General features: G+C 43.2%; 1 protein-coding gene across 2 annotated transcripts in view; it reads left to right on the forward strand.

The window, feature by feature from the left end:
* Positions 1-26,149, forward strand: part of LOC109922958 (BRD4-interacting chromatin-remodeling complex-associated protein-like) — a 75,133-nt gene that overhangs the window by 32,701 nt on the left and 16,283 nt on the right. For both annotated transcript variants that reach the window (XM_048600350.1, XM_048600351.1), the window contains 5 exons: positions 5,122-7,080; positions 14,009-14,272; positions 19,814-19,948; positions 20,128-20,189; positions 24,709-24,857. In XM_048600350.1, coding sequence (XP_048456307.1) covers positions 5,122-7,080; positions 14,009-14,272; positions 19,814-19,948; positions 20,128-20,189; positions 24,709-24,857 — 2,569 coding nt within the window. The remainder of the gene's footprint in view (positions 1-5,121; positions 7,081-14,008; positions 14,273-19,813; positions 19,949-20,127; positions 20,190-24,708; positions 24,858-26,149) is intronic.

Below are 26,149 nucleotides of genomic sequence, written 5' to 3' on the forward strand. Positions count from 1 at the left end.
TGGTGCCTATGTGGGCCACGACTTGGGGCTGCTCCCCCTCCCCCTTAAGGATCCCAAAAACACGATCCGAGACATCACGGACCCTGGCACCTGGGAGGCAACACATCAACCGCGAGTCTCTCTCGTTCCCACAGAATTTCCTATCTGCCCCCCTAACTATGGAGTCCCCAATGACTAATGCTCTTCTCCTCTTCCCCCCCCTTCCCTTCTGAGCAACAGGGACAGACTCTGTGCCAGAGACCTGTACCCCATGGCTTACCCCTGGTAAGTCGTCCCCCCCCAACAGTATCCAAAACGGTATACTTGTTATTGAGGGGAACGGCCACAGGGGATCCCTGCACTGTCTGCCTGTTCCCTTTCCGTCCCCTGACTGTAACCCATCTACCTTTTTCCTGTACCTGAGGTGTGACTACCTCCCTGTAACTCCTCTCAATTACCCCCACAGCCTCCCGAACGATCCGAAGTTCATCCAGCTCCAGTTCCCTAACGCGGTTTCCGAGCAGCTGGAGTTGGGTGCAGTGCCCGCAGATGAAGTCAGTGGGGACACTAGTGGCGACCCTTACCTCCCACATTCTACAGGAGGAGCATGCAACTGCCCTAACATCCATTCCCACTGTTCTGAATTCCCAAACAGACTATTAAAAAAAAAAGAAAAACTAGTAACCTTACCAAATTGGCGCTCAGAACCTTTTTTTTTGGTTAGAGGAGGAGGATGGATGGGAGACACTACCTAGGTAGTGTTTCAGGTAAAGCAACCGCCCAAATATATTACCTCACTTACTCAGCCGTCCCGTGTCCGCTCCTGCTCAGCATACGCTCCGCCTATTCATGAGGTAAGTTTTTAAAGGATTAACTTACCTTCGGGAAGTCTTATAGAATATAAAGGTGGATAATTATCCGTGATCTGAACTAATATATCCCAGAACGTTTGTGGGAAGCAAGGGAGGAAATTACAAGACCCCTTGCAGAAATATTTGCATCATCTATAAATACAGTTGCCTGATGGCTGGAGGGTGACTAATGTTGTACCTTTGTTTCAGAAAGGTTCTAGGAGAAACTGGGTACAATAGACCTGTGAGTCTAACTTTGGTTGTGGGTAAATTGTTGGAGGTGATTATAAAGGATAGGATTTATGGGTGTTTAGAGAGGCAAAAATTGATTTGGGATAGTCAGCATGGTTTTGTGCAAGGAAAATCATGTCTCACAAACTTGGTTGAGTTTTTTGAGGAAGTTAGCAAAAAGGTTGATGACAGCAGAGCAGTAGATGTTGTTTATTTGGATTTTATGAAAGCCTTTGACAAGGTTCTGCGTGGTAGACTAATTAGTAGAGTTAGGTCACATGGGATTCAGGGTGAGCTTGCCAGTTGGATGCATAATTGGCTTAACAGCAGGAGACAGAGAGTAATGGTGGAGAGTTGCTTTTCAGACTAGAGGCCTGTCACTAGCGGCGTCCCACAGGGAGTGGTTCTGGGTCCACTTGTTTGTCATTTATAAAAATGATTTGAATGAGAATATAGAAGACATGGTTAGTAAGTTTGCAGACAACACCAAAATTGGTGGCATAGTAGACAGTGAAGAAAGTTTACTAAGATTACAGAGGGATCTTGATCAAATGGGTCATTGGGCTGAAAAATGGCAGGTGGAGTTCAGTCTGGATAAATGCGAGGTATTGCATTTTGGTACAAAAAAACCAGGGTAGGGCTTATACAATTAATGGTAGGGCCTTGGGTAGTGTTGTAGAACAGAGGGACCTGGGGGTGCAGGTACATAATTCTTTGAAGTTTGTGTCACATACAGACAGGGTGGTTAAAAAGTTGTTTGGCACACTTACCTTCATTGCTCAGTCCTTTGAGGATAGGAGTTGGGAAGTCATGTTGAAGTTGTACAGGACATTGGTGAAGCCTCTTCTGGAATACTGAGTCCAGTTCCGGTAGCCCAGTTATAGAAAGGATATTATCAAGCTGGAGGAGGTTCAGAAGAGATTTACCAGGATGTTGTCGGGTATGGAAAATTAGAGTTATAAACAAAGGCTGGAACATTTTTTAAATGGAGTGTAGGAGGTTGAGAGGCGACCTAATAGAAGTTTATTTTATAATAATGAGAGGTTTGGATAGAGCTAATGGTAATTGTCTTTTCCCTAGGATGGGAATTTCAAGACTAGGGGGGCACATTTTTAAGGTGAGAGGAGAGAGATTTAAAAAAGACATAAGAGGCAGATTTCTTTACACAGAGGGTGACACACATGTGGAATGAACTTTCTGAGGAAGTGGTGGGTGTGGGTATAGTTACAACATTTGAAAGACATTTGGATAAGTACATGACTAGGAAAGGTTTGGAGGGATATGGGCCAGGAGTAGGCAGGTGGGGCTAGTTTAGTTTGAAATTATGTTCAGCATGGACCGGTTGGACCGAAGGATCTTTTTCCATGCTGTATGACTTTGTGACTATGAATGGTGATGAAGAATCTACAATATTAGTTGTAAAGTATGATTGGATGACTACGACTATGGAAGGCTGCTGTTTGGCCAGTCTGTGGGACAGCTCTCCTAATCTTAGTCCAGGTCTCCAGTAGGCAGGTAATTGCAGAGTTGACAGGGCTGGTTGGTGCCTAAATGCACAGTCTCCTTTTTGGAATCAGAAGGAAACCTCTTTGCTGCTTGGTCAAACCTGGCATTAAAGAAGTAACAAATTACTGCAGATGCTGAAATCTGTACTACTAAAGAAGATGGTTGTAATTGTTGGAAGTCATTCATCTCAGCTCCAAGACGTCTCTGCAGGAGTTTCTCGGGAGGTATTTTGTAATCAACCTGTTCAGAGATTTTATGACACCCCTCTGGAGTAAGTGGGACTTGAACCCGGTGCTCCTGACTCAGAGGTGGGGACAGAACCACTGTGCCGTGAGCCCACAGTTTGTCAGGGGAGTGTCCTAGGTTCAGCCATCTTCAAATGCTTCACCAATGACCTTTCCTGCATCATAAAGTCAGAAGTGAGGATGTTCGCTGATGATTGTGTACTGTTCAGCACCATTCGCGACTCCTCAGATCATGAAGCAGTCCATGTCCTGGCAGATGAATTTCAATGCAGAGAAATGTGAGATATGTATTTTAGTAGAAAAAACACAGTCAGCCAATACAGGCTCAATGGTACAACTGTGAGGGGAGTACAGAATCAGAGGGACCTTGAGGTTCATGTTCCCTGAAGGCGGCCACGCAAGCTGAAACAGTTGTTCATAATGCGTATAGGATTCTGGGGTTTATAAATAGAGGCATAAAGTCTAAAAGCAAGGAAGTGATGCTACACCTCTACAAATCATTGGTCAAACCCCATTTGGAGTATCGTGTTCAGTTCTGGACACCTTATTTATATAAAGAAGGCTGTTAAAGCCCTGAGTGCAAAGGAGATCTATTAGAATAATAGCAGGAATTAGGAATTTTAGATTCAAGGAAAGGTCAGAGAAGTTCTGAAGAAGGGTCATTGGACCCACAGAGTTGACTCCGATTTCTCTGTACAGATACTGCCAGACCTGCTGTGATTTTTCAGCAACTTCTGTTCTTGTGTTTGAGAAACTGGGCTTATTCTCCTTGAAACAGATTAAGAGATGACTTTATTGAGGTGTTCAAAATTATAACCAATTTTTACAAGGTAAAGAAGGATGTTCTGTTTTCACCAGTTGGTATGTCAGCAGCTAGGAGTCAGAATTTCAAGACTGTCAGCAAGAGAGCTAGGTGTGAGATGAGGAGAAATTTCTTTACTCAAGACAGTTGTTAGAATTTGGAATGCGCTGCCTGGGAGAATGGTGAAGGCAGATTCCAGAGGAGGTTTCAAATGAGAGTTGGATATATATTTGATTAATTTAGAGAGCTATGAAGATTACCCTTCGGGGGCGCGATGGACTAACGGTATTATCAGCTGTTAATCCAGATATCCAAATAGTGTGGGACTCGGGTTTGAATCCTGCCATGTACATGGTGGAATTTGAATTCAATAAAACTCTGGAATGAAGAGTCTAATAATGACCATGAATTCATTGTCAATCGTTGGAAAAATCCATCTGGTTCACTAATGTCCTTTAGGAAACGAAACTGCCACCCTTACCTGGTCTGGCCTATATGACTCCAGACCCACAGCACTATAGTTAACTCTTAACTGCCCTGTGGGCATTTAGGGATGGTTAGTAAATGCTGGCCTAGCCAGTGACGCCTTCATCTCATGAATGAATAAGAAAAATATAGGCTGGAGAATGGAACTAATTTGGGTCCAGGTACGGTCATGATGGGCCTAATGGCCTCCTTCTATGCTGTAAAGTTCTATGTTTCTATGTCCAAATGCAGCAAACGTGGATAACATTCAGGCTTAGGCTGAGGAGAAACAGGAAATGATCACACCACACAAGTGCCAGGGAATGATCATCTCCAACTACCATCCCTTGACATTCAATAGTGTTATCATCATTGATTCTCCCATTATCACCATTGACTAAAAAACTGGACTGGACTAGTTATATAAATACAGAAAGCACTTCAGATGCTAGGAATACTGTGGTGAGTAACTCACCTTTTGATTCCCCAAAGCCTGATCACCATCCACAAGGCAAAAGTCAGGAATGTGATGGAATACTGCCCACATGCCTAGATGGGTGCAGCTCAATAACACACAAGACGTTTGACACCATCCAGGACAAAGCAGCCCACTTGATTGGCACTACATCCATAAGCATCCATTCCCTCCACCATCAACACTCAGTAGCAGTAATGTGTACACTGCAGAAATTCTACAAGGCTCCTTAGCCTGTAGTTCTGGAAGCTAGAGTTGCTAAATTAGTTGTGTTCTAAAAGGTGCCAGTGTTGGTTAGAAATGGAGATGAGTGGGCGGGGGCGGGGGGGGGGAGGTGGGTGTAAGCGGTGTAGAAAACAGGAAGTATAGGTCATTGAGTTCACAACAAAAGGCTGATCCCCAGTTTTGTCTGAGTTAAAAATTCATTGTGCAACAAATCTGGAGCGAGTGACGTTTTGATTTGCTTTACATTTGGGATGCCCTATTCCTGTGCTTTGCTTCTCCAATGCTTCTTCTCAATGTTGCCTCCATTGACACAAGACGTGACCTTGTCTTCACTGGTTTTAGGTGGCAATGGCTGGAGAAGGAATCAACAGCGAGGTGCCCTCATCCGCCAGCAGCATTGACATCTCCTTCTTGAGCGAGGATCTGCTGGGATCTCCGGCCAGCTACAGTGCTGATAAGCCCTGCGATATCCTGCAGCAGAGCCTGCAGGAGGCTAACATCACTCCACAGACTCTGCAGGGAGGAGACGACCTGGCAGCTGGGTGGTTCCAGGTACAGGCCAGCTCCCAGCCGCATCCTGCCAGCCTGCCTGTCCAGGACAGCCCCCAGGTGCTAGGCACGGACCTCAACAGCTTAGCCCCTACCGTGATTGCCCAGCAGCCTCTGCTTCAGCATCCAGTGACTGCTCAGTTTGTCAATAAAACCATCAGCGTGCAACACTCGGTCCATCAAGTCAGACTAAGCAGTGTCACCGTAAAACCAATTGCAGACAATCAGACCATGCCCAATGGCACCGCCAGAGTTGGGCGCGTACACACAGTCGACCAGCAGTGTGGTCAGACCACTGTGCTGCCTGTCAGTCAGCCTTCTCAGACAGGACTGTTTGCCAAGCCTGGCCCCACCTCCCTGATGCTTGCTTCTCCATCCGAGCATCCGATTTCCCCGACTTTGGGCATCTCCGCTCCATTTCGAAAGAGTATCGCCAGCAACGGTCTGAATGGAGACTCCCTCTTTGCCCACACAAGCTCAGCCCCGGCTGCTGTCGAACACACTGCGATGAACCAGCTGGTGCAGGTGCCAGTGTTGGCGCACATCATTCAGAGGAGCCCCACGCCAATTCAGCCAAAGCACCTTGTGAATATACAACCTAAACTGGTCCAGATAAGCCCAAAGACTTCATTTCCTCCAACCTCTGCTCCTGTCCAGACTGCCTCAAAGACTCCAACAGAAGATGCACGGCAGCAGCAGAAAGCCAGGCAGAACTTGCCAGCGGCTGCCCAATCCTCAGGTCCTGGTGTCCTGCTCTCCACTTGGGGCCCTGCAGTCACCCAGACAATGGCCGCCAATCAGGTCAAGCAACCATCCCAGCTAGGTCAACCCAAGTTGAGCAAGCCAGTCAGTGTTCGAATTCTCCAGCAGGACACTGGTATGGTAATCCAGTCCCAGTCATTACCTCAGGCACTGCTGCCTGGTCAAGGCCAAATCACTTTGCCTGGGCACTTGGCCACCAGAGTCGCAGCAAGCACAGCTTGCTCCAGCATGCCCCAGCAGCTTCCAGCAGTTCAATCTGGACCTGTTTTGACCACCCAGAGTGGATCCATGCCAGCCATCCACAGGCAGCCAGCTACCAGTCGCACTGTTGGATGTGTGCAGGCATCTCTGGGACAATTAATCTGCGGGCAGTCAATACCTGCACACGTCCTGATGGCCCAGAATGTGGTAGGGCATTCGATTACCAGCCACGGTGACCTTGGCCAGATCTACACAGTGTCAAACTCACGTTTGATGGTCAATGAAGGAGTGGCGCAGAAACTCTCTGGGGCTCTGCAACCACAGCCCAGTCAACCGGCTCTGTCTACACTCTTCCAGGTGCCTAGTCAGCTGGAAGCTGGCTTTGGATCACAATTACGTTTGTCTGGTCAAATACCAGGAAGGCAGCCAGATCCAACTGTGCCCCTGCCAAATCAGCTACCAGTGCTCAATGAGACTGGGCCTCTCGGACCTGCGATGAGCACTCAGCAGCCAAGCACCAGCAGCCCTGATAGCAACGTTGTGAAGACTCCATTTGCCCCTCAGACTCTGTTCACATCAGCTCTTGGGCTTCAGATTCCTGCTCCCACCCAGTATCACCGGCAAACGCAGCAATCTCAGTCTCAATCAGCTGAGCGTCACCACTCTGAACTGATGTTGGCTCCAGCATCAAAACCCAACAACATCTCAGCCAAAAACACCGACAAGCCCAATAACGAAGGAGCCACAGGAACAGCACTCAGTGCTGACCAGCTTTTGCTTTTCCAACAGGTCAGTCTTTGACATTGTAACAGATACTGGTGATGCTTTATACTTCTTAAGGTTAGACATTTTAAGGAAATCAATAAAACAATAAAGACATAGGAGCAGAAGTAGGCCATTCAGCCCATCGAGTCTGCTCCACATTTAAGTGAGATCATGTCTGATCTGGTAATCTTCCACTTCACTTTCCTGCCTTTTTCCCATAACCCTTGAGTGCCTTCTTGATTAAAAATCTCTCTATCTCTTGTATATACTTAATGACAAAGCATTGACAGCAATCTGCAGTAAAGAATTCCATAGATTCATTACTCCTTACTCTGAGATGATGCCTTCTGGACCTAGACTCTTCCACAGAGGGAAACAGTCTTTCCACATCTACCATATCAAGTCCTCTAAGAATCTTGTATGTTTCATGTATATTTCATGCATTTTCTCAGCTTTGGTGGGGTAATTAGGAATCCAGATAAGGTAAATTGCATTTCAGACTAAGAAGAAACCTCATCCTGGGTTGAGAGAGTTATCTCATGAGGAAAGGTTGAGTAGCTTGGGCCTGTACCTGTTGGTGCTTAGAATGATGAGAAGTGATCTTGTTAAAACATGACTCATGTTTAACATAACATATAATGTACAAGGGACTTAAGGATTATGGGGGAATGACAGGAAAACGGGTTTGAGACCACAACCAGATCAGACACCATCTTATTGAATTGTTTAGCAGGCTCAAAGGGCTGCAAGTTCTGTGTTTCTAGGACAGGTCACCCAAAATGTTGGGGACGTCTGCTGAGATTTGAAGATGTTTGTTTGGTATCAGGACCAAAGGCAGGCAGTGAAGTCAAGGTAACCCTTGACAGAATGAGGTGGTATCCCAGGCTGGAGAGGTTGAATGGTTCTCCTAGTTAGAGACATAGAATCATTCAGCATTGGAACAAACTCTTTGGTTCAACCAGTCCATGCTGACCATGTACCCACACTAAACCAGTCTCCACTTGCCTGCGTTTGGCCCATATCCCTCCAAACCTTTCCTATTTACCCGTCCTAATGCCTTTTAAATGTTGTAACTGTACCTGCATCTACCACTTCCTCAGAAAATTCATTCCACACACGAGCCACACTCTGTAAAAATGTTGCCCCTCGTGTTCTTTTTAAATCTTTCTCCTCTCACCTTAAAAATATGCCTCCTGGTTTTGAACACCCCTACCCTAGCGAAAAGACCCTTATCATTCACCTTATCTATGCCCCTCATGATTTTATAAACCTCAATAAGGTCATCCCTCAAGCTCCTGCACTCCAGTGAAAAAAGTTCCCAGTCTGTCCAAGCTATTTTTATATGTCAAACCCTCTTACCCAGCAACATCCAATGAATGTTGACCCTGTTTGCAAAATAATATCAGAACTGGGAATCAAACACGGAAAACTAAACAGGCTGGTCATTTTTTCTTAAAAAATAGATGACCTGTGGGTAATCCGGTTGTCATTTAAAACGAGGAAGGGATTTGATAGGGCAGGAGATGCCTCCACTTGTGGGATGACACCAGAACTGCAAGGTGTAAAATTAAGATGGCTGTTAGCAAATCCAACAGGGAACTTGAGAGATGCCCGTTTTGCCCAGAGTGGTGGGAATGTGGAGCTCAGTACCACACAAGACTGGATTTTACGGAATGTGTGGTTTCTCCCCGCCCCGCTCTTGATTAACAGTAAGCAGGAAGGACTGTTGCCCTGTCATCACGTAATGGACAATTGCCCATTAATAGTGTGGTGCTTTCACCCTCTCAGAGAAGGATATCTCTGTGTATCTCGGTGGTTCCAGCAGCACCAGGATGAGTCACTGTTGTGTGTGTGGGTGTGTTTGTTCCCAACTGGCATGGGATAGCCATTAATTGGCTGTTTAAAAGGCTTCAGTTAGCCCAAGGGTGACTGCCCCATCGAATCTTGAATCCCTTGAATCTTATACAGGTTGGAGATGAATGGATAGGTAGTGGAAAGACTATGTGCTTATTTTAAAAGCTCTCTCCCATTAGTGGCACAGGGAGAGTGAAATACAGGGCTGTGGGGCCATTGGGTTGAATTGATTTGATGGATTGAAGGGACATTAGGTGACTGAATGAGGGACAAGTGACTAGACTGACTGTTTGCCTTCTCCTGGCTTGCCAAGACCCGACTTCCTGTCAGGTTTGCCCTGTCCTAACCCTGAATAGAGGGATTGAGTTCAAGAGCCGTGAAGTTATGCTCCAGCTATACAAAAGCCTGGTTTGACCACATCTGGAGTATTGTGTCCAGTTCTGGTCACCTCATTACAGGAAAGATGTGGAAGCGTTGGAAAAGGTGCAGAGGAGATTTACCAGGATGTTGTCTGGAATGGAGAGAAGGTCTTACAAGGAAAGGTTGAGAGATCTAGGGCTTTTCTCTTTGGAACGACGAAGGATGAGAGGTGACTTGATAGAGGTGTACAAAATGATCAGAGGTATAGATAGAGTAGACAGCCAGAGACTTTTTCCTAGGGTGGAGGTAGCTTTTACGAGGGGACATAGTTTATAGTGAAAGGAGGTAGATATCGGGGAGACGTCAGAGGTAGGTTCTTTACTCAGAGAGTGCTAAGGGCATGGAATGCATTGCCGGAGAGGCTAGTGGAGTCGGCCTCATTAGGGGCATTTAAGCGGCTATTAGATAGGCATATGGATGATAGTATAAGGTAGCGGTGGAGGTTAGATAGACCTTAGGTTTCGGGTAAAAGTTCGGCACAACATTGTGGGCCGAAGGGCCTGTACTGTGCTGTACTGTTCTATGTTCTATGAATTTGCGGCATTCTCTAGCTTTGCTTGTCGTTCCTCATTTTTTTCTCAAGCTCATCTTGTCCACAAGACCCACTTCCTGACCCCTCAACCTTAAAGTCCTGACCACCCAATGAGTCCTCCTGGATCCCACATTAGATGATATTATTACAATTCTCTCACCTCATGTTGTGTCCCCCCCCACTTCTTCAAATCACCCTGTTCTCAATAACAAAATCTCCCTCACTGACCTTGCAAATCACCATCTCCCCTCTCCAACCTCCCTTTCCAAAGTCCTTGATGATGTTGTGACCTACTAAATCTATCCCGAAACTCAGCGTTTGATCCTCTCCTCTCAGCTTTCTATCTTGTAGAGCCCTTATTAAAGCTTGAACAAAAACAGAAGTTGCTGGAAAAGCTCAGCAAGTCTGGCAGCATCTGTGAAGAAAAAAAGAGTTAATGTTTCAGGTCCAGTGACCCTTACTCAGAACAGTTCTGTGACCTGCTGAGCTTTTCCAGCAACTTCTGTTTTAGTTCCTGATTTACAGCATCCGCAGTTCTTTCGGTTCTTATTAAAGCTTCCTATGTGACTGTGACAAAGGCAAACGTTGCCTCCTCATCTTTACCAAGCTGTCTGCAGTCTTTAACATAGTTGACCATGTCGTCATCTTTCAGCATTCTCTCCAGCATTGTCCAGCTTCTCTCACCTGGTTCAATTCTTATCCCTGTCATCATATACAGAGTATCACTTGCAATGGCTTCTCTTCCCACTCCTGCACTATTATCTCTATTACCAAGGATCTATCCTTGACCGCCTCCAGTTTCTCATCTACATGTTACCCCTTGGTGACATTATCTGAAAGCAACACCCAGCTCTATCTTACCATCGCCTCTCTGCTCTCCTCCACTAAATTATGAGGTTAACATGCAGTTCTTGATGAGTACAAGTATCCTCCAACAAAACATTGGGAAGACCAAATCTGTGGTCTCCAGCTTCATGCTGCTATGAACTCGATTGAGCAGCTATTGATTCCATCCCTCTCTCTCCCCGTCATGACAGTCTGAGCCTGAACCAGACTGCTGTAACCTGGGTGTTAGATTTGACCTGGGGATGAGCATCTGATCACATTCTCACAGAATCACAGAATTGTTGTGGTGGTGCAAAAGGAGGCTGTTCAGCCCACTGTGTATGCAACAGCCCTCGAATGAGCATCATTAATGCTGATTTCCTGCTTTGAAACCCATACCCTTGCACAAAATTTCTAACCAAGTAATCATTCAATACCCCCTTGAATGCCTCATTAATGCCTTTTTCCACCCTTGCCTCAACTCATCTGCTGATGCCATCATTCATATCTTCGTTACCTTTTGATTTGACTATTGCTGTCTGCTCCTGTGCAGCCTCCCTAGTTCTATCACCCACACATTTGAGGTATTTGAATGCCTCAGCTGCTGGTGCCCCAGCTTATTCTAGCCATTCATGCCTGACTTTCAATTGCTTGCTGATGGCATTGGCCCCCAGTTCAGCATGTTTTAAAATCTTCATTATTATTTTCTCATGTCTGTGATTTCCTCCAGTCTTAGCCCCAGAGTTTGCTGCACTTCGCTATTTATGTCTTCCTGAGCATTCCTGATTTTCAGTTTTTCCACCTTCAGCTGCCTGGGTCCAGCGCTCTGGAATGCCGTCACTAAATCCAAATATTTCCCTATCACTGTCTCCTCCTTTGAGCTGCTCTCCCAAAACTGACCTCTTTGACCAAGCTCTCATTATCTGTCCAAATATCTCTTTGTGTGGCTGGATGTTTGGAACACAGCGTCACCATGTTAGTAGAACTGTATAGATGTACATTGTTGCCATAATATAAAAGCTGCATTTACCTGCCGAAGCAACTTAAATTTGTATTATCGGTAAAGCTGCTTCCTCGTAATTCTACAAAAGTCTATTTTTATAATTGCATTCTTTCATTGGATATTAATGTGTTGTGACAATCAGAGCATTTATTGCCCATCCGTAGTTGCCCTTGAGTGGTGAGCTGCCTTCTTGAACCTGCAGTCCATATGCTGTAAATTGACCCATAATGCCCTTAGGGAGGGTATTCTGAAGGAACAGCGATATATTTCCAAGTCAGGATGGTGAGTGGCTTGGAGAGAAACTTGCAGGTGGTGGTGTTCTCACATATCTGCTACCTTTATCCTTCTATATCATCACGGTCTTGGGTTGGGTAGTAGCCTTGGCGAGTTTCTGCAGTGTATCTTGCCATTAACACACACTGCTGCTACTGAACATTGATGGTGGAGGGAGCGGACGTTTGTGGATGTGGTGCCAATCAAGTGGGTTGCTTTGTCCTGGATGGTGTCAAGCTTCCTGAATATTGTTGGAGCTGCACCCATCCAGACAAGTGGGGAGTATTCCATCACATGCCTGACTTTTGCCTAGAAGATGGTGGTCAGACTCTGGGGAGTTAGGAGGTGAGTTACTGACCATGGTATTCCTAGCCTCTGACCTGCTCTTGTAGGCACTCTGTTTATGTGGTGAGTCCAGTTGAGTTTCTGGTCAATGGTCGCCCCCATAATGTTGACAATGCAGGATTTGGTGATGGTAACACCGTTGAATATGAATGGGTGATGGTTAAATTCTCTCTTGTTGGAGATGGTCATTGCCTGGCATTTGTAAGGCGCAAATGTTCCTTACTACCTGTCAAACTATAGACCTGTGAGTCTGACTTCAGTTGTGTGTAAATTGTTGGAGGTAATTATTAAAGACAGGATTTGTGGACATTTAGAGAGGCAAAAATTGATTAGGAATAGTCAGTATGGTTTTGTGTGAGGAAAATCATGTCTGACAAATCTGATTGCGTTTTTTGAGAAAGTTACCAAAAATTTGATGATGACAGAGCAGTAGACGTTGTTTATTTGGATTTTAGTAAAGCTTTTGACAAGGTTCCCCTAGACTAATGAGTAGAGTTAGGTGACTTAACTCAGAGTGAACTTGCCAATGTGATACATAATTGGTTTAATGACAGGAGACAGAGAGTAATAGTGGAGGGTTACTTTTTAGGCTGGAAGCCTGTGACCAACGGTGTTCCACGGGGATTGGTTCTGGGTCCTCTTTTGTTTGTCATTTAGGTAAATGATTTGGATGAGAATATAGAAGACATGGTTAGTAAGTTTGTAGACAACACCAAAATTGGTGGCATTAGATAGTGAAGAAGGTTTTCTAAGATTACAAAGGGATTTTGATCAAATGGGTCAATGGGCTGAAAAATGGCAAACGGAGTTCAGTCAAAGTATTACATTTGGTACAACAAGCAAGGATTAGGTTTATACAATTAATGATTGGACCTTGGGTAGTGTTGTAGAACAGAAGGATCTAGGGTGCAGTACATAATTCTTTTGAAGTTTGCTTCACATATAGACAGAATAGTTAAAAAGGCGTTTGGTATGTTTTCCTTCATTGCTCAGTCCTTTGAGTATATGAGTTGGGAAGTTATGTTGAGGTTGTACAGTACGTTGGTGAAGCCTCTTCTGGAATACTATGTCCAGTTCTGGTTGCCAGTTATAGGAAGGATATTATCAAACTTAAGAGGGTTCAGAAGAGATTTACCAGGATGTTGCCGGGTACGGAAGATTTGAGTTATAAGGAAAGGCTGTATAGGCTGGGACTTTTTCCATTGGAACGTAGGAAGCTGAGAGATGACCTGATAGAAATTTATAAAATAATGAGAGGTATAGATGAGTTGATGGTAGCTGCCTTTTCCCTAGGATAGGCAATTTCAAGATTAGGGGGCACATATTTAAGGTGAGAGGGGAGAGAGTTAAAAAAAGACATAAGCAGCAAATTTTTTACACAGAGGGTAGTTCACTTGTGGAATGAACTTGCTGAGGAAGTGGTGGATGTGGGTACAATTACAATATTTAAACAACATTTGGATGGATGTATGAATAGGCAAGGTTTGGAGGGATATGGGCCAGGACCAGGCAGGTGGAACTAGTTTAGTTTGGGATTATGTTCGGCATGGACTGGTTGGACTGAGGGGTCTGTTTCTGTGCTGTATGATTTTATGACCCTGTAAGCCAAACCTGGATGTTATCCAGGTCTTGCTGCATTTGAACAGTGTGTTTCAGTGTGTATTACAATTAATTATTTTTAACCTTTCTTTCATTTCCAGAAAGAGCAAAAGCAACAGCTCCTTTACCAGCAGGCCTTGAAACTTCAACAGGAGAAAGGCCTCTCACTGACCTCTGACAATGGCTTGGTTGTACCATTCTCTGCCAGCAGTGTCTCACCATCTGGCATCAGCATTGGGATTGGACCTGGAGTACAAACAAACACCGTCTTCACGCCAGCCAACACTCTTTTGATGGAGCCCAAAAACCAAACAGTCTTACCTCAGAGTCAATCCAGCCACTTCCTGCCTGCCTTGGCAGGCCAGGTATGAACTGATTCCAAGTTGCAGTAGCTTTGATTGAGCGAGTATGTCTTTGTTTACTTTCTCCTGAAGCCAAACCTGGTGGAATTTTCATGAGGTATCAGTTAAAGTTGTGATTTTGTCCCCAGTATTATTCATTTTTGAAGCTCAATTTATCCTTTGGCAGATCCTTATTGCCATCAATTTTCTAAGCAACCTTCATTTATATAGTGCTTTTAACAAAGTAATATATCCTACTGCACATCACAGTGTAAGTTGACATCATGGCACATAAAGAGAAATGAAGCCAAATGAGGAAAAGGTGGTCAAAGAGGAAGGTGATAAGATTCGCCTTATTCTCCCTTGGGATGGAAATTGAAGCAGTCCAATCCAAAACTAGGGTCTTAAATCTAAACAATCTAAATCTAAATCAAGGTGAGTTGGTTGCAATAGATTAGGTAACTTCATTGAAAGGCGCAACACTGAATAGGCAATGGTTCGTATCTAAGGAATTAATGCATGCATTGCAACGGCAATACATTGCTTTTGGACGAAAGAACACAAAAGGAAAGTGGCTCAGCTATGGCTAACAAAATAAATTGAGGATAGTATTAGCTTCAAAGAGAAGCCATATAAATTTGCAAGAGAAAGTAGTAAGCCTGAGGCTTGGGAGCAGTGTAGAATTCAGCAAAGGAGGTCCAAGAAGTCGATTAAGATGGAAAAAAATAGAATGTGAGAGTAAACTTACAATATAAAATCACTCCAAGAGCTTCCATAAGCATGTAAAAAGAAAAAGATTAGTGCAGATGAACGTTTGGTCCCATGCAGTCTTGAAATGGGGTAAATTGATAATGGAAAATGAGGAAATGGTGCAGCAATGAAATAACTACTTTAGTTCACAGAAGAAGAGACAGATAATTTCCTAGAAATGCTGGAGAAGCAAGTGTATATTGGGAAGGAAAAATTGAAGGAGATTAATATTAGTACATAATACTGCTGGAGAAATGAATGGGAGTGAATGATACTAAAGGAAGTGACCATGGAAATAATAGATGTGTTGGTTGTCATCTTCCAAAATTCTGTAGATTCTGGAACAATCCCTGCAGATTGGACAGTGGCAAATGTAATCCTACCGTTTAATAAAGGAAGGAGGGAGTAAACTGGAAATGACAGACTGTTAGTACGAAGGAACACCTCAGGATGTGATAACAGGATACTTAGGAAATACCAACAGGTTCATATGAAGTTAACATGGTTTTATAAAAGGATAATGGCATTTGACAACTTACTGGAGATTTTTGAGGATGTATGTTGCAGTGTAAATGAGGGCGAACCACTGAATGTGGTGTTTTGGACTTTCAGAAAGCTTTAAAGAAAGTCCTCTTAAAAGATTATTGTAAAAAAAATGAAAGCGCATGGGATTGGTGATAACATACTGGCATGGATTGGGAATTGGTTAGCTGACAGAAAACAAAATAGGAATAACTCGGTCATTTTCGGAGTGTCAGGTGGTGACAAGTGGGGTGCCACAGGGATCAGTGCTTGGTCCTCAGATATTCACAGCTGTTTGGATGAGGAAATCGAGTGTAATATTTTCCAAGTTTGCTGAGAACACAAAACTAGGTGTGAGTGGGAGTGGTGAGGACGACATAAAGAGGCTTCAGGGTGATTTAGACACATTGAGTGAGTGGACAAATACATGTGAAGTTGTCCACATTGGAAGGAAAAACAGAATGGCACACTATTACTTAAATGGTGATAGATTGGGAAATGTTGTGAAATATCTTTGTACACCAGTCACTGAAAGCAAGCGTGCAGGTTCAGAAGGCAGTTAGGAAGACAAATGGTATGCTGGCCTTCATTGCAAGAGTTCCAGTGCAGGGCCAAGAAAGTCTTACTACATCTTACTACAAGGCCTTTGTGAGACTACACCCAGAGTATTGTGTGCAGTTTTAGTTTCCTTGCCTCTGAAAAGATATTCTTGCCATAGAGGGATTGCAGTGAAGGTTCACCAGACTGATTACTCGCATAGCAGGTTTACCAAATGTGGAGAAATTAGATCAAATGGGTCTGTATTGCCTGGAGTTTTGAAGAATAAGAAAGGATCTCCTTGAAACAAATAAAATTCTGACAGGCCGAGACAGACTGGATTTTCTCAGAATCAAAGGAATTCGGCACAAGGGGTCACAGTCTCAGGATACGGAAAAAAGATTTCTAAAGGCTAAAGGTGTCAGTGGGTTTGCGGTGGGAGTGGATGTACAGCATTAAGATAAAGGATCATGGACATGTTTGAATGGTGGAGCGGGCTGGATGGGCTGAATATTTCTTTTTATTTATTCATGGGATGTGGGAGTCTCTGGTTAGGCAGTTAGAAAATATGAATTTGTGATAGATGCCCTCCCTGACTTCAAACAGGACTCCACTCTCCCAGCTTCCACATCCAGTACTTGCATTAGAGGACAATACCAGATTGTCAGGTGAGTGGGCTAGTGGGATGAATCTTGAATTGCTTTAGCCCACAGCCAGTATACACGCAATGGTCTCTGTCTGGATTCTACAATGTTATTGTTTAAGGGAAAGGTTTGAAGAGAGTTTTGTCTTGGTAATGCGACAATGTGATGGTATCTGTGAACTGCAGTGATTCAAGATGGTGGCTTACCAGCACTGTCTCAACGGTCATTAGGGATGGGCAAGAAACGTTGGCCCAGCCAACGATGCCTACATCCCTATGAATGAACTAAAGAAGAAATTTGCACCTAGTATGTGCTGAGTGTAAGACATTCCACTGTGGGATTAACCTAATAATTCCTCATTCAGGGCTCCCTGCATCTACCTCTCTCTCCGTCAATTACATCATCTGAAAGCACAGTGTTAGTTTTCACATGTATGCTGGCAACATCCAGCTCTATCTTAGCCTCACACCTTCACTCCTCCCTTATCACTAAATTATCACAATCTCCAACATCCAGTTCTCAATGAGCAGAAATTTTCTCCTATTTAATCTTGGGGAGACTAAAACCATTAGTTTTGGCCTTTGCTCCATACTCCATCACTTTGCCTGGCAACAGCTTGAAAATAAAACAAGTTTTAATCACAATCTTGATATTATATTTGACCCAAGATAGCCTCGTATTCACATTAACACTGAGGTTCCATGTCTGTGACATCGTATGACTTCAGCTCTGTCTCAGCTTATCTGCTGCTGAAGCCTCCATCCATGCCATTTTTATCTCTAGCCTCGATTATTCCAGCACTCTCCTGGCTACTCTCTTGTATTCTATCCTTTCTAAACACAAGGAGGTATCCAAAACTCTACTGCCCATGTCTTCAAACACATCTCGATCTTTGCTAAACTACGCCAGCTCGAAACAAGCCTTCACATCCTCTTCTTTCAAATTCCTCCAGGACACCACCTCTCCCTATCTCTAAGATCTCCTACAGCCCCACAATGCTCCAAGATATCTAAAAAAATCAGCTCATGCAGAACCGATTTTTAATTTCTCTTCAATCCACATGTGCTCTAAGCTCTTGCACCCTCCCTGCACCCTCTGCCAGTTGACTTGACTTGCGCCTTTAAGACTCTTTGCCCAAGCTTATTGTTTTAACCACATTATCTCGTTATGTGGCTTAGTGCTTGAGTATGTTTTACAATGCACCTGTGAAGTATCTTGGGAGATTCTATATCACCAAAGGTGCTAAATAAATAAAGTTGTTGTTAATTTTGGCATACATTGGTGACCATAACGGTTCTATTTCGAGAGGAAAATCAACAAAATGAAGAACACAATTGGTCTAAATACACTGAAGGGCAGAAGAGCAAACATATGCAATTTAAAATGAGCAAACTTTGTTTTAATCGACATCTTATGAACTGGCAAAAATTATATATCTCAAATACCACTAAGTTTACTGTATTATTCTGTCCAATTATTATAGTTATTTAATTTATTTACCTCAATGTTGTTCAATCGAATGGCCACACAAAATATCAACCGTTGATTCAATTTCGAGTCAATTTCTCCTCAAATACTGCGAGCTACTGCAATGTCTAAGAATGCAAGTGAGAAGCCTCTCTGCCGGTAAGTTTTATTTAAGACAAAGTTGCATTATTATGTAACTGATTTATGCTGTACATAAAGTGTAACAGTGATGTGTATACCCCATGCATTACGCTTCTATTATTTAGTGTGTGCTTTAACAATGATTATGTGGACCTCTTGATTATCTGGAATATTTGATCAACCGGCATACTCCTGGTGCCATAGGTGCTGGATAATAAACGTTTGCTGTGTATCACAGAATTACAGAGCTGATATGGTGCAGAAGGTGGCCTTAGGTGCCTGTCATGGCTGCTCCCGTTCAAGTACCCAGTGCTAATCTCCTGCTTTATCCCTAAATCTCTACACACCATTGCTATGCAAATAACCATCCAATGCTGTCTTGAATGTCTCAAATTATTCCCCAAATATGACAGAAATCTGAGCTTAAAAAGATGCCATTAGCACTTTGAATACTATAGAGGAGTACAGAAAAAAAGATGAAACATATATGTTGAAACTTATTGTATTGTAAATGAATGACTCACTACTGGTGTGCTGTGTGTAGTTCTTGATGGCACTTTATAGAGAGGGCATTGAAGCACAGCGAGTGTATTGTGTGGATTTACAAGGGATGGAAGTTTGCAGGGAAGAGGGAAGACTGGAGATGGTGACATTGTTCACACTGGAGTAGAGACAGTGAAGGTGGGATTAATTTCTCTAAAATGGTGTGGAGTTCTGATCGAGTCCCAACCTTGTGATGAACAGTGGTTTACGAAGACAAGTGATGAGGTTAAAATTTTACTCGGTGATGAGAGAGATTAGGAGATGCTTCTTTTAAATGCAAATTACTGAATTATGTGTGCAAACATCTTACAGCCAAAATTACCAAGTGGATGATTCATCTTGGCTCCTCCAGAGGACCCCAGCACCACAGATCAATCAATTTCATTCACTCCACACAAAATCCCTTCAGGGAGGGAAGTCTCACCTGGTCTGGCATTCCCGTGGTTCTGAACCCACAGCAATGTGGTTGACTCTTAACTGCCCTCTGAAATGGTTAAACAAGCCTCTCAGTGCAAGGAAAGTTAGAGATGGGTGACAGATGCTGGCCTTGCTAGTGATGCCCACAAATTGTGAATGAATTTTAGATAAGAGCCTAAAAGGTTTTCACTAGAGGGGATTAAATTGTGACTGCAATATGCAAGTTTAACTGACAGACCTGAACGGAAAAGGCAGACGTGGAGTACATTGGGACAGTTAATGTTCTTTGAGTTTGTTTGTTTCCATACGGTCCATTCCCCTTGTGAAGAATGTGGAGTATTTGAGCATTCACGGATTAATGAATGACCTGATTGGCCATCCAATGGCTGCTCAGTTCATGAATGGTGATTAGTGTTGTGCAATCACTAGCAAATAATGCTGCAACTGACCATTTCTTTTAAAACAATCATCATCTTTTGTAACAGTTTATTGTTCAAAACTGTGCTACCTTCTGGTGGTGTGATTTTTCTTGTCCATTCTTCAGGCAACATCCAGTATGATCAGCAACCTCACAGGCCTGAATGTCACCTTAAGTAAGGGGTCAATCCAAATCCAAATGATTGGGAAAGGGATTGCTCACATCACGTCAACAGCAAATCGGCATCTCCAGTCAGCATTGGTTAGTACGTTATTATTAGTTGAGAACTTCTTACAACACTTTTCATCTCTGAATTATACATTTACCATTGTATAATCTGTTGAAAATCTAGTGTACTAATTCTGGGAAGTCAGTTCTTTCTTAAACAAAAGGAGACGTTTGTGTTCTGCTCTGTTTTGATTTGTTTTTATACTTTGCAGTTTGAAGAATCAGTTGGAAAGCTGAAGAAAACAGCAACAGCTACTCTGAGGCGAGGAGATCTGTAAGTGCGTTACCTCTGACCAAAGCCACCTTACCCTTTGCTTACGTGTTGGTGTTTATTGTGGATACATGGACCATGTGAGCTGCTCTTCGGTTCTCCGATTTGTTTCCATTAGGCTACACAAAAAATTAAAATAATTTAGTGTTATCCATCACATCTCAAAAGTTACTTGATTCCACTATGTGAGAGTAGTAGCTCTGAGACAAGACTAGTTCAGAGTCCACACAGCAGGGAGCTAATGCAGCCCCAGTGTCAAACCTAGCTCCATCTTGCCAAGAGGTCAGGCTAAGTAACAAATGAAGCTCCATTGCCTAAACAACAGAGGATAGACAATGCATCAGTTTTTGTTCTATTTGAAGGGCAAAGATTTAAATCAAAAGCAGCATCAGTTGAGACAGTGACTTTATGAACTTGATACATGGAACTTGTATGGGTTGGGTTTTTTTTTGTTAATATCCATTCAAGGGATGTGGGCAATTCTGGCTGGGCCAGCATTTATTGCCTGTCCCTAGTTGCCCTTGAGAAGGTGGCGGTGAACTGCCTTCTTGAACTGCTGCAGTCCATGTACTTTAGACCCACAGTGCCCTTAGGGAGGGAGCTCAGGATTTTGAACAAGTGAAAGTGAAGGAATGACGATATATTTCCAAGTTAGCATGGCTTGGAGGGGAACTTCCAGGTGGTGGTGGTCCCATGTATCTACTGCCCTTGTCCTTATAGATGGGAATGTTCATGGCTTTGGAAGATGCTATCTGAGGATCTTTGATGAATTTCTGCAGTGTATCTTGTAGATGGTACGTCCCGACCTATCTTCTGATCTAGTGCCACAGATGATGGATCCTTCTCAAAGAATCTTTCTCACTGAGATAAATTTTTGATGAAAGTCATTAAATTTCTCCTTAAGATTCTGCCACGTATTTCTACCTTTTAACCTAGTTAACTTTAGCTAGGTCTGCCTTTATACCCTTAAAATTACCTTTATTCAGATTTAAAACAATTGACTTAGATTCACACTTTTCGTTATTCATTTGTGGGATGTGGGCATTGCTGGCTGGCCAACATTTATTGCCTGTCCCTTGTTGCCCTTCAGAAGGTGGTGGTGTGCTGCCTTCTTGAACTGCTTCAGTTCACATGCTGTGGGTTGACCTACCATCCCCTTAGGGAGTGAATTCCAGGACTTTGACTCAGCGACAGTGAAGGAACGGCAATGTGTTTCCAACTCAGGAAGGTGAAAGTCTTGGAGGGGATCTTGCAGGCGGTGATGTTCCCATGTATTTGTGCCCCTGTCCTTCTCAATAGAAGTGGTTGTGGGTTTGGAAGGTGCTGTTTAAGGATCTTTGGTGAATTTCTGCAGTGTATATAATACATACTGCTGCTACTGAGCATCAGTGGTGGAGGGAATGGATACTTGAAAATGTAGAGCCAATCAAGCAGGCCACTTTGTCCTGGATGGTGTCAAGCTTCCTGAATGTTGTTGGAGATGCACTCATCCAAGCAAGTGGGGAGTATTCCATTACACTCCTGACTCGTGCCTTGTGAATTGTAAAGAGCCTTTGGGGAGTCAGGAGGTGAGTCACTCACCACAGTATTTCTAGCCTCTGACCTGCTGTTGTAGCCAATATGTTTATGTGATGAGTCCAGTTGAGTTTCTGGTCAATGGTAACCCCACAGAATGTTGATAGTGGGGATTCAGTGATGGTAACACCATTGAATGGCAAGGGGTGGTGGTTAGATTGTCTCTTATTGGCGATGGTCATTGTCTGGCACTTGTGTGGTGCAAATGTTACTTTCCACTTGTAAGCCCAAGCCTGCATATTGCCCAAGTCTTGTTGCATTTGAACATGAAGTGTTTCAATGTCTGAGGAGTCATGAATAGTGTTGAACATTGTGCAATCATTGGCAAACATCCCCACCTCTGACCTTATGATGGAGGGAAGATCACTGGTGAGGCAGCCGAAGATGGTTGAGCCTAGGACAGCCCCCTCAGGATCTCCTAAACAGATGTGCTGGAGCCGAGATTGTTTTCACTGAGCCATAGCTGGTGATGACAATGATTGAACGCAGTGGTGCGGACACAGGAGCCTAGTCTGGCTGACTCCGTTTGATCTAATTGTTCAGGAATTGAGTTGGGCATTTGCAGACTTTCCAGCTTAGACATGAGCTGCACTTGAACTTCCGCCTCCGTTTGGGCAGCTTTAGGTGAAGACATCAGTCCCGTCTTCACTGCACATTTGGATCTTGATGCTATGATCGAATGTTCATCACTGATCAAATAAGTCAATGGTCGGTACAGCAGGCATCACTGCAGTTCACAGATACCACCACATCATCGCATTACCAAGACAAAACTCTGTTCAAACCTTCCCCCTGAACTATAACATTATAGAATCCAGACAGAGACCATCACGTGTATACTGGCTGTGGGCTAAAGCAATTCAAGACTCATCCCGATGGTTCCTCATCAAGGAACATATAACACAATCCTAACACCCTTTCTTGTCCCAGGTCTCTGTTATCACCACAACATCATAATTTCAAATGGCAATTTGTGCCCATTACTCTCCAACCTTATTTCCTATACTCCATGCATTCAATACATGCACAGTAACACTAATTTAGTCTTCATTGTTTACTTCCTTACTCTAACTTTACCTGTAAACTTGCTATTGTCTGTGCTCATGCCAGTTGCAGGTCACAAGTATTTAGTAAACCCTGGTCTCCTTGTCTACTATTCTCCCTTGGTTCCCACAGCCCTGTCAAGTTATTATAAAGCCTTCCCAAGGACAATAGTATAACAACATCAGTTGCAGCTCTGTTCAGGTGCAACCCGTCTGGCTTTTTCATTGTTTAGTTTCATCCCACCACCATCTGAATTTTGGCCTCCAGCAAAATTAATTTTCCCTACCCACCTTGCTTTGTGGTCCCAGGAGCAGCACAAGATTCCAACTGTACAATCGGTTTAAGTAGAAATAAGAAATAACAAAGAAATGACCTTGAGAGTAGATTACAGGCTCCCTAACAATACTAGACTGTACAATGGGGCAGAAAGTTAGAAATAATGGGAGATTGTGACAAAGGTACAGCAAAATTACTTGTAATTTTAATTTACATATGGATGGACAAATCAAACTGGCAGAAGTGGCCTGGAAGATGAGTTCATAGAAAGATAGTTTCTTAAGCAGCATGTTCTAGATCTAACCAGAGAGCACACAATACTCGATCTGCTAAAGTGAAATTAGGCTAGATTAATTAATTCATCAAGTAAAGGTCACCCCAGGTAACATTGATCGTAACATAATTGAACTTCGCAGTTTGAGGTAGAGAAAAGAGTAGGTCAGGCCTAATGTTTTAAATTTACATAAGGGTAATTATGAAATTATGATCACAGAGCTGACTAAATGAATTGGGATAGGTCACAGAATCACGGGAGTATTATGGAACAAAAGGAGGCCATTCAGCCCATTGTGACTGCATTTGGTATATTATCTAATGCCAGTCTCCTGCCTTTTCCCCATTGCACATCACTTTAAATCTCTGCCATTTCATTCTTATTTCTTTTATGAGCAGAAACTGTTTCTCCTTATCTATTCTGTCTAGCCCATTCATTACTTTGGAAACCTAATCAGATTTCATCTAAGCCTTCTTATCTCCAGGGAGAACAGTCTCGGCTTCAATCTATCCTCATAACTGAAGTTTCTCATACCTGAAAGCATGATAGTAAACTCTTTCTGCACTCTCTCCAATGCATTCGTCTTTCTCCTTTAATATGGTGCCCACAACTGTAAATAATACTCCGGTTAAGGTCTAGCAAGTGTCTTATGTAAGTTCTACATCATCTCCCTGCTTTTGTACTTTATGCCCCTACTAATAAAGCTAAGAACATGGTCTGTTTTATTTACTGTTCTCTCCACCTGTCCTGTCACTTTGAATAATGTACTCACATGTACCCTCAGGTCCCTCTGCTGCCGCAGTCCCTTTAGAATTGTACCCCCTATTTTATATTGTCATTTAATGTCCTTCTGATAAAAGTGCGTCACCTAATACTTCTCTGCATTGAACCTATCCACCCAGTCCACCAACTTGTCCATGTCCTTTTGGAGTTCCGCATTGTCAACCTGACAATTTACAGTTCTTCCAAGTTTAGTATCATCTGCAAACTTAGAAATTGTCCCTTGTACACCAAGTTCTAGATCATTAATATTGATAAGGAAAAGTAAGCGTCCCAATACCAATCCCTCAAGAACTCCATGACAAACCTGCATTGATTCTTCATCCAGATGGTGCTCAGTCAAGTTTTTGAAAAATGGAAAGAGGGAGGTTGCACCATACAGTGTCATTCGCAACCTGGGGATGAACTAAAGCACTTTACAGTCACTGCAGTGCCTTAAAATTAGTTATTGCAGTGTAGGAAACATAGCATCCAGTTAACACACAGCAAGATCCCACAAAGAGCAATGTGACAATTCGGTTTTTCAGGGCTTGTTACTAACAGTTTCTCTCTTTTTAATTGTGGCACAAACAGATTACTTGAAAAGTTCTGCAAGGATCAGACCTCTGTCCTTCAACCTGATTGCAACACTCCTTTTAATTCCTTTGAGGACACAGCGCTCAGACTGCTGCCCTATCATGTATGTAAAGGGACACTACCTACTAATGTGGACTTTAACAAAGGTACTTTAAAAACTGTCTCTTGTTACAGGATGGGGAGGAGCAAAGTGTGACATGCCAGTGAATTGATGACCGGTGTAGTGGCTGCATTGTTGGCCTTTAGTTATCTGTTTAGATTATGAACTCTGGAGAACTTTATTCACTGTCAATGTTAATCTCACTCACAGACTCACTTCAGGATTGATTACTAATCTAAAAATGATACACTTTTGACAAGTAGTGAGTTGCAGGCTGATTTAAAAACAAAATGGTTTACTTGTAAAACTTTGAAATACAGTCCTGCAGATTATAAGTCCTTTGGCACTATTTGTATTGTGGGTGTAAAGTTCATAAATGTTTGAACTACATGACAGAATTCTCCTATATAATCTACACTAGGAGTACTTCCAAGAGCTCCGCATGTTCAGCAGCATTTCCCGAGGTTTTCTGCAGGCAGTCACCTGTCCACTTCTTCCTGCAAGTGGTCAATTGTCCAAGCTACAGGAGCAGAATTAGGTCATTTGAATGCTCCACCATTTAGTGAGATCATGACTGATTCAATAATCCTAAACTCCACTTTCCTGCCTTTTCCACACAAGCACTGATTCCCTTACTGATTAAAAAGCTACCTCAGTCTTAAAAATACTTAATAACTCAATCCCTCTGCACAAAGAATTCCATAGATTAATAACCCTCTGAGTGAAGAAATTCCTCCTGTTTTAAAAGTGTGATCCCTTATTCTGAGATTATGCTGTCTGGTCCTAGACTCTCCCAACACAGGGAAACCATCTTTCTGCATATACCCTGTAAAATCTCCCAAGAATCCTATATGTTTCAATTTGTTCAATATTCTTCAACTTCTCGTTGTTCTAAACTCCAAAGAGTACAGGCCCAATCTACTCAATCCTCTCCTCATAAGACGTCCGCTCTGGAGCCAGGATCAGCCTAGTGAGCCTTCGCTGGACTGCCTCCAGTGCCAGTATACCTCTCCTTCGTGAGAGGGCCGAAACTCTTCAAGGTACTCAAGCAGTGATCTGACTAGTGCCTTGTATAATTTTCCCTTTAAAATAAAGACTAACATTTGCCTTCCCTGTTACCCATTGAACTTGGGTACTTTTTTTTGACCTATTCACAATGACTCCCAAATCCCTCTGTTCTGTATCTCTCTGCAGTCTTTCTTCATTTAAATGATATTCAGCTCCTCTATGCTTCCTGCCAAAATGCATAACCTCACATTCCCCTCATTATATTCCATCTGCCACTTACCCATCTATATCTCTCTGCAGTCTCTTTGTGTCATCCTCACCTCTTGCCTT

This window comes from Rhincodon typus, chromosome 8 (assembly GCF_021869965.1).
Source record: "Rhincodon typus isolate 14 chromosome 8, sRhiTyp1.1, whole genome shotgun sequence".
In the NCBI taxonomy this organism is placed as follows: domain Eukaryota; kingdom Metazoa; phylum Chordata; class Chondrichthyes; order Orectolobiformes; family Rhincodontidae; genus Rhincodon; species Rhincodon typus.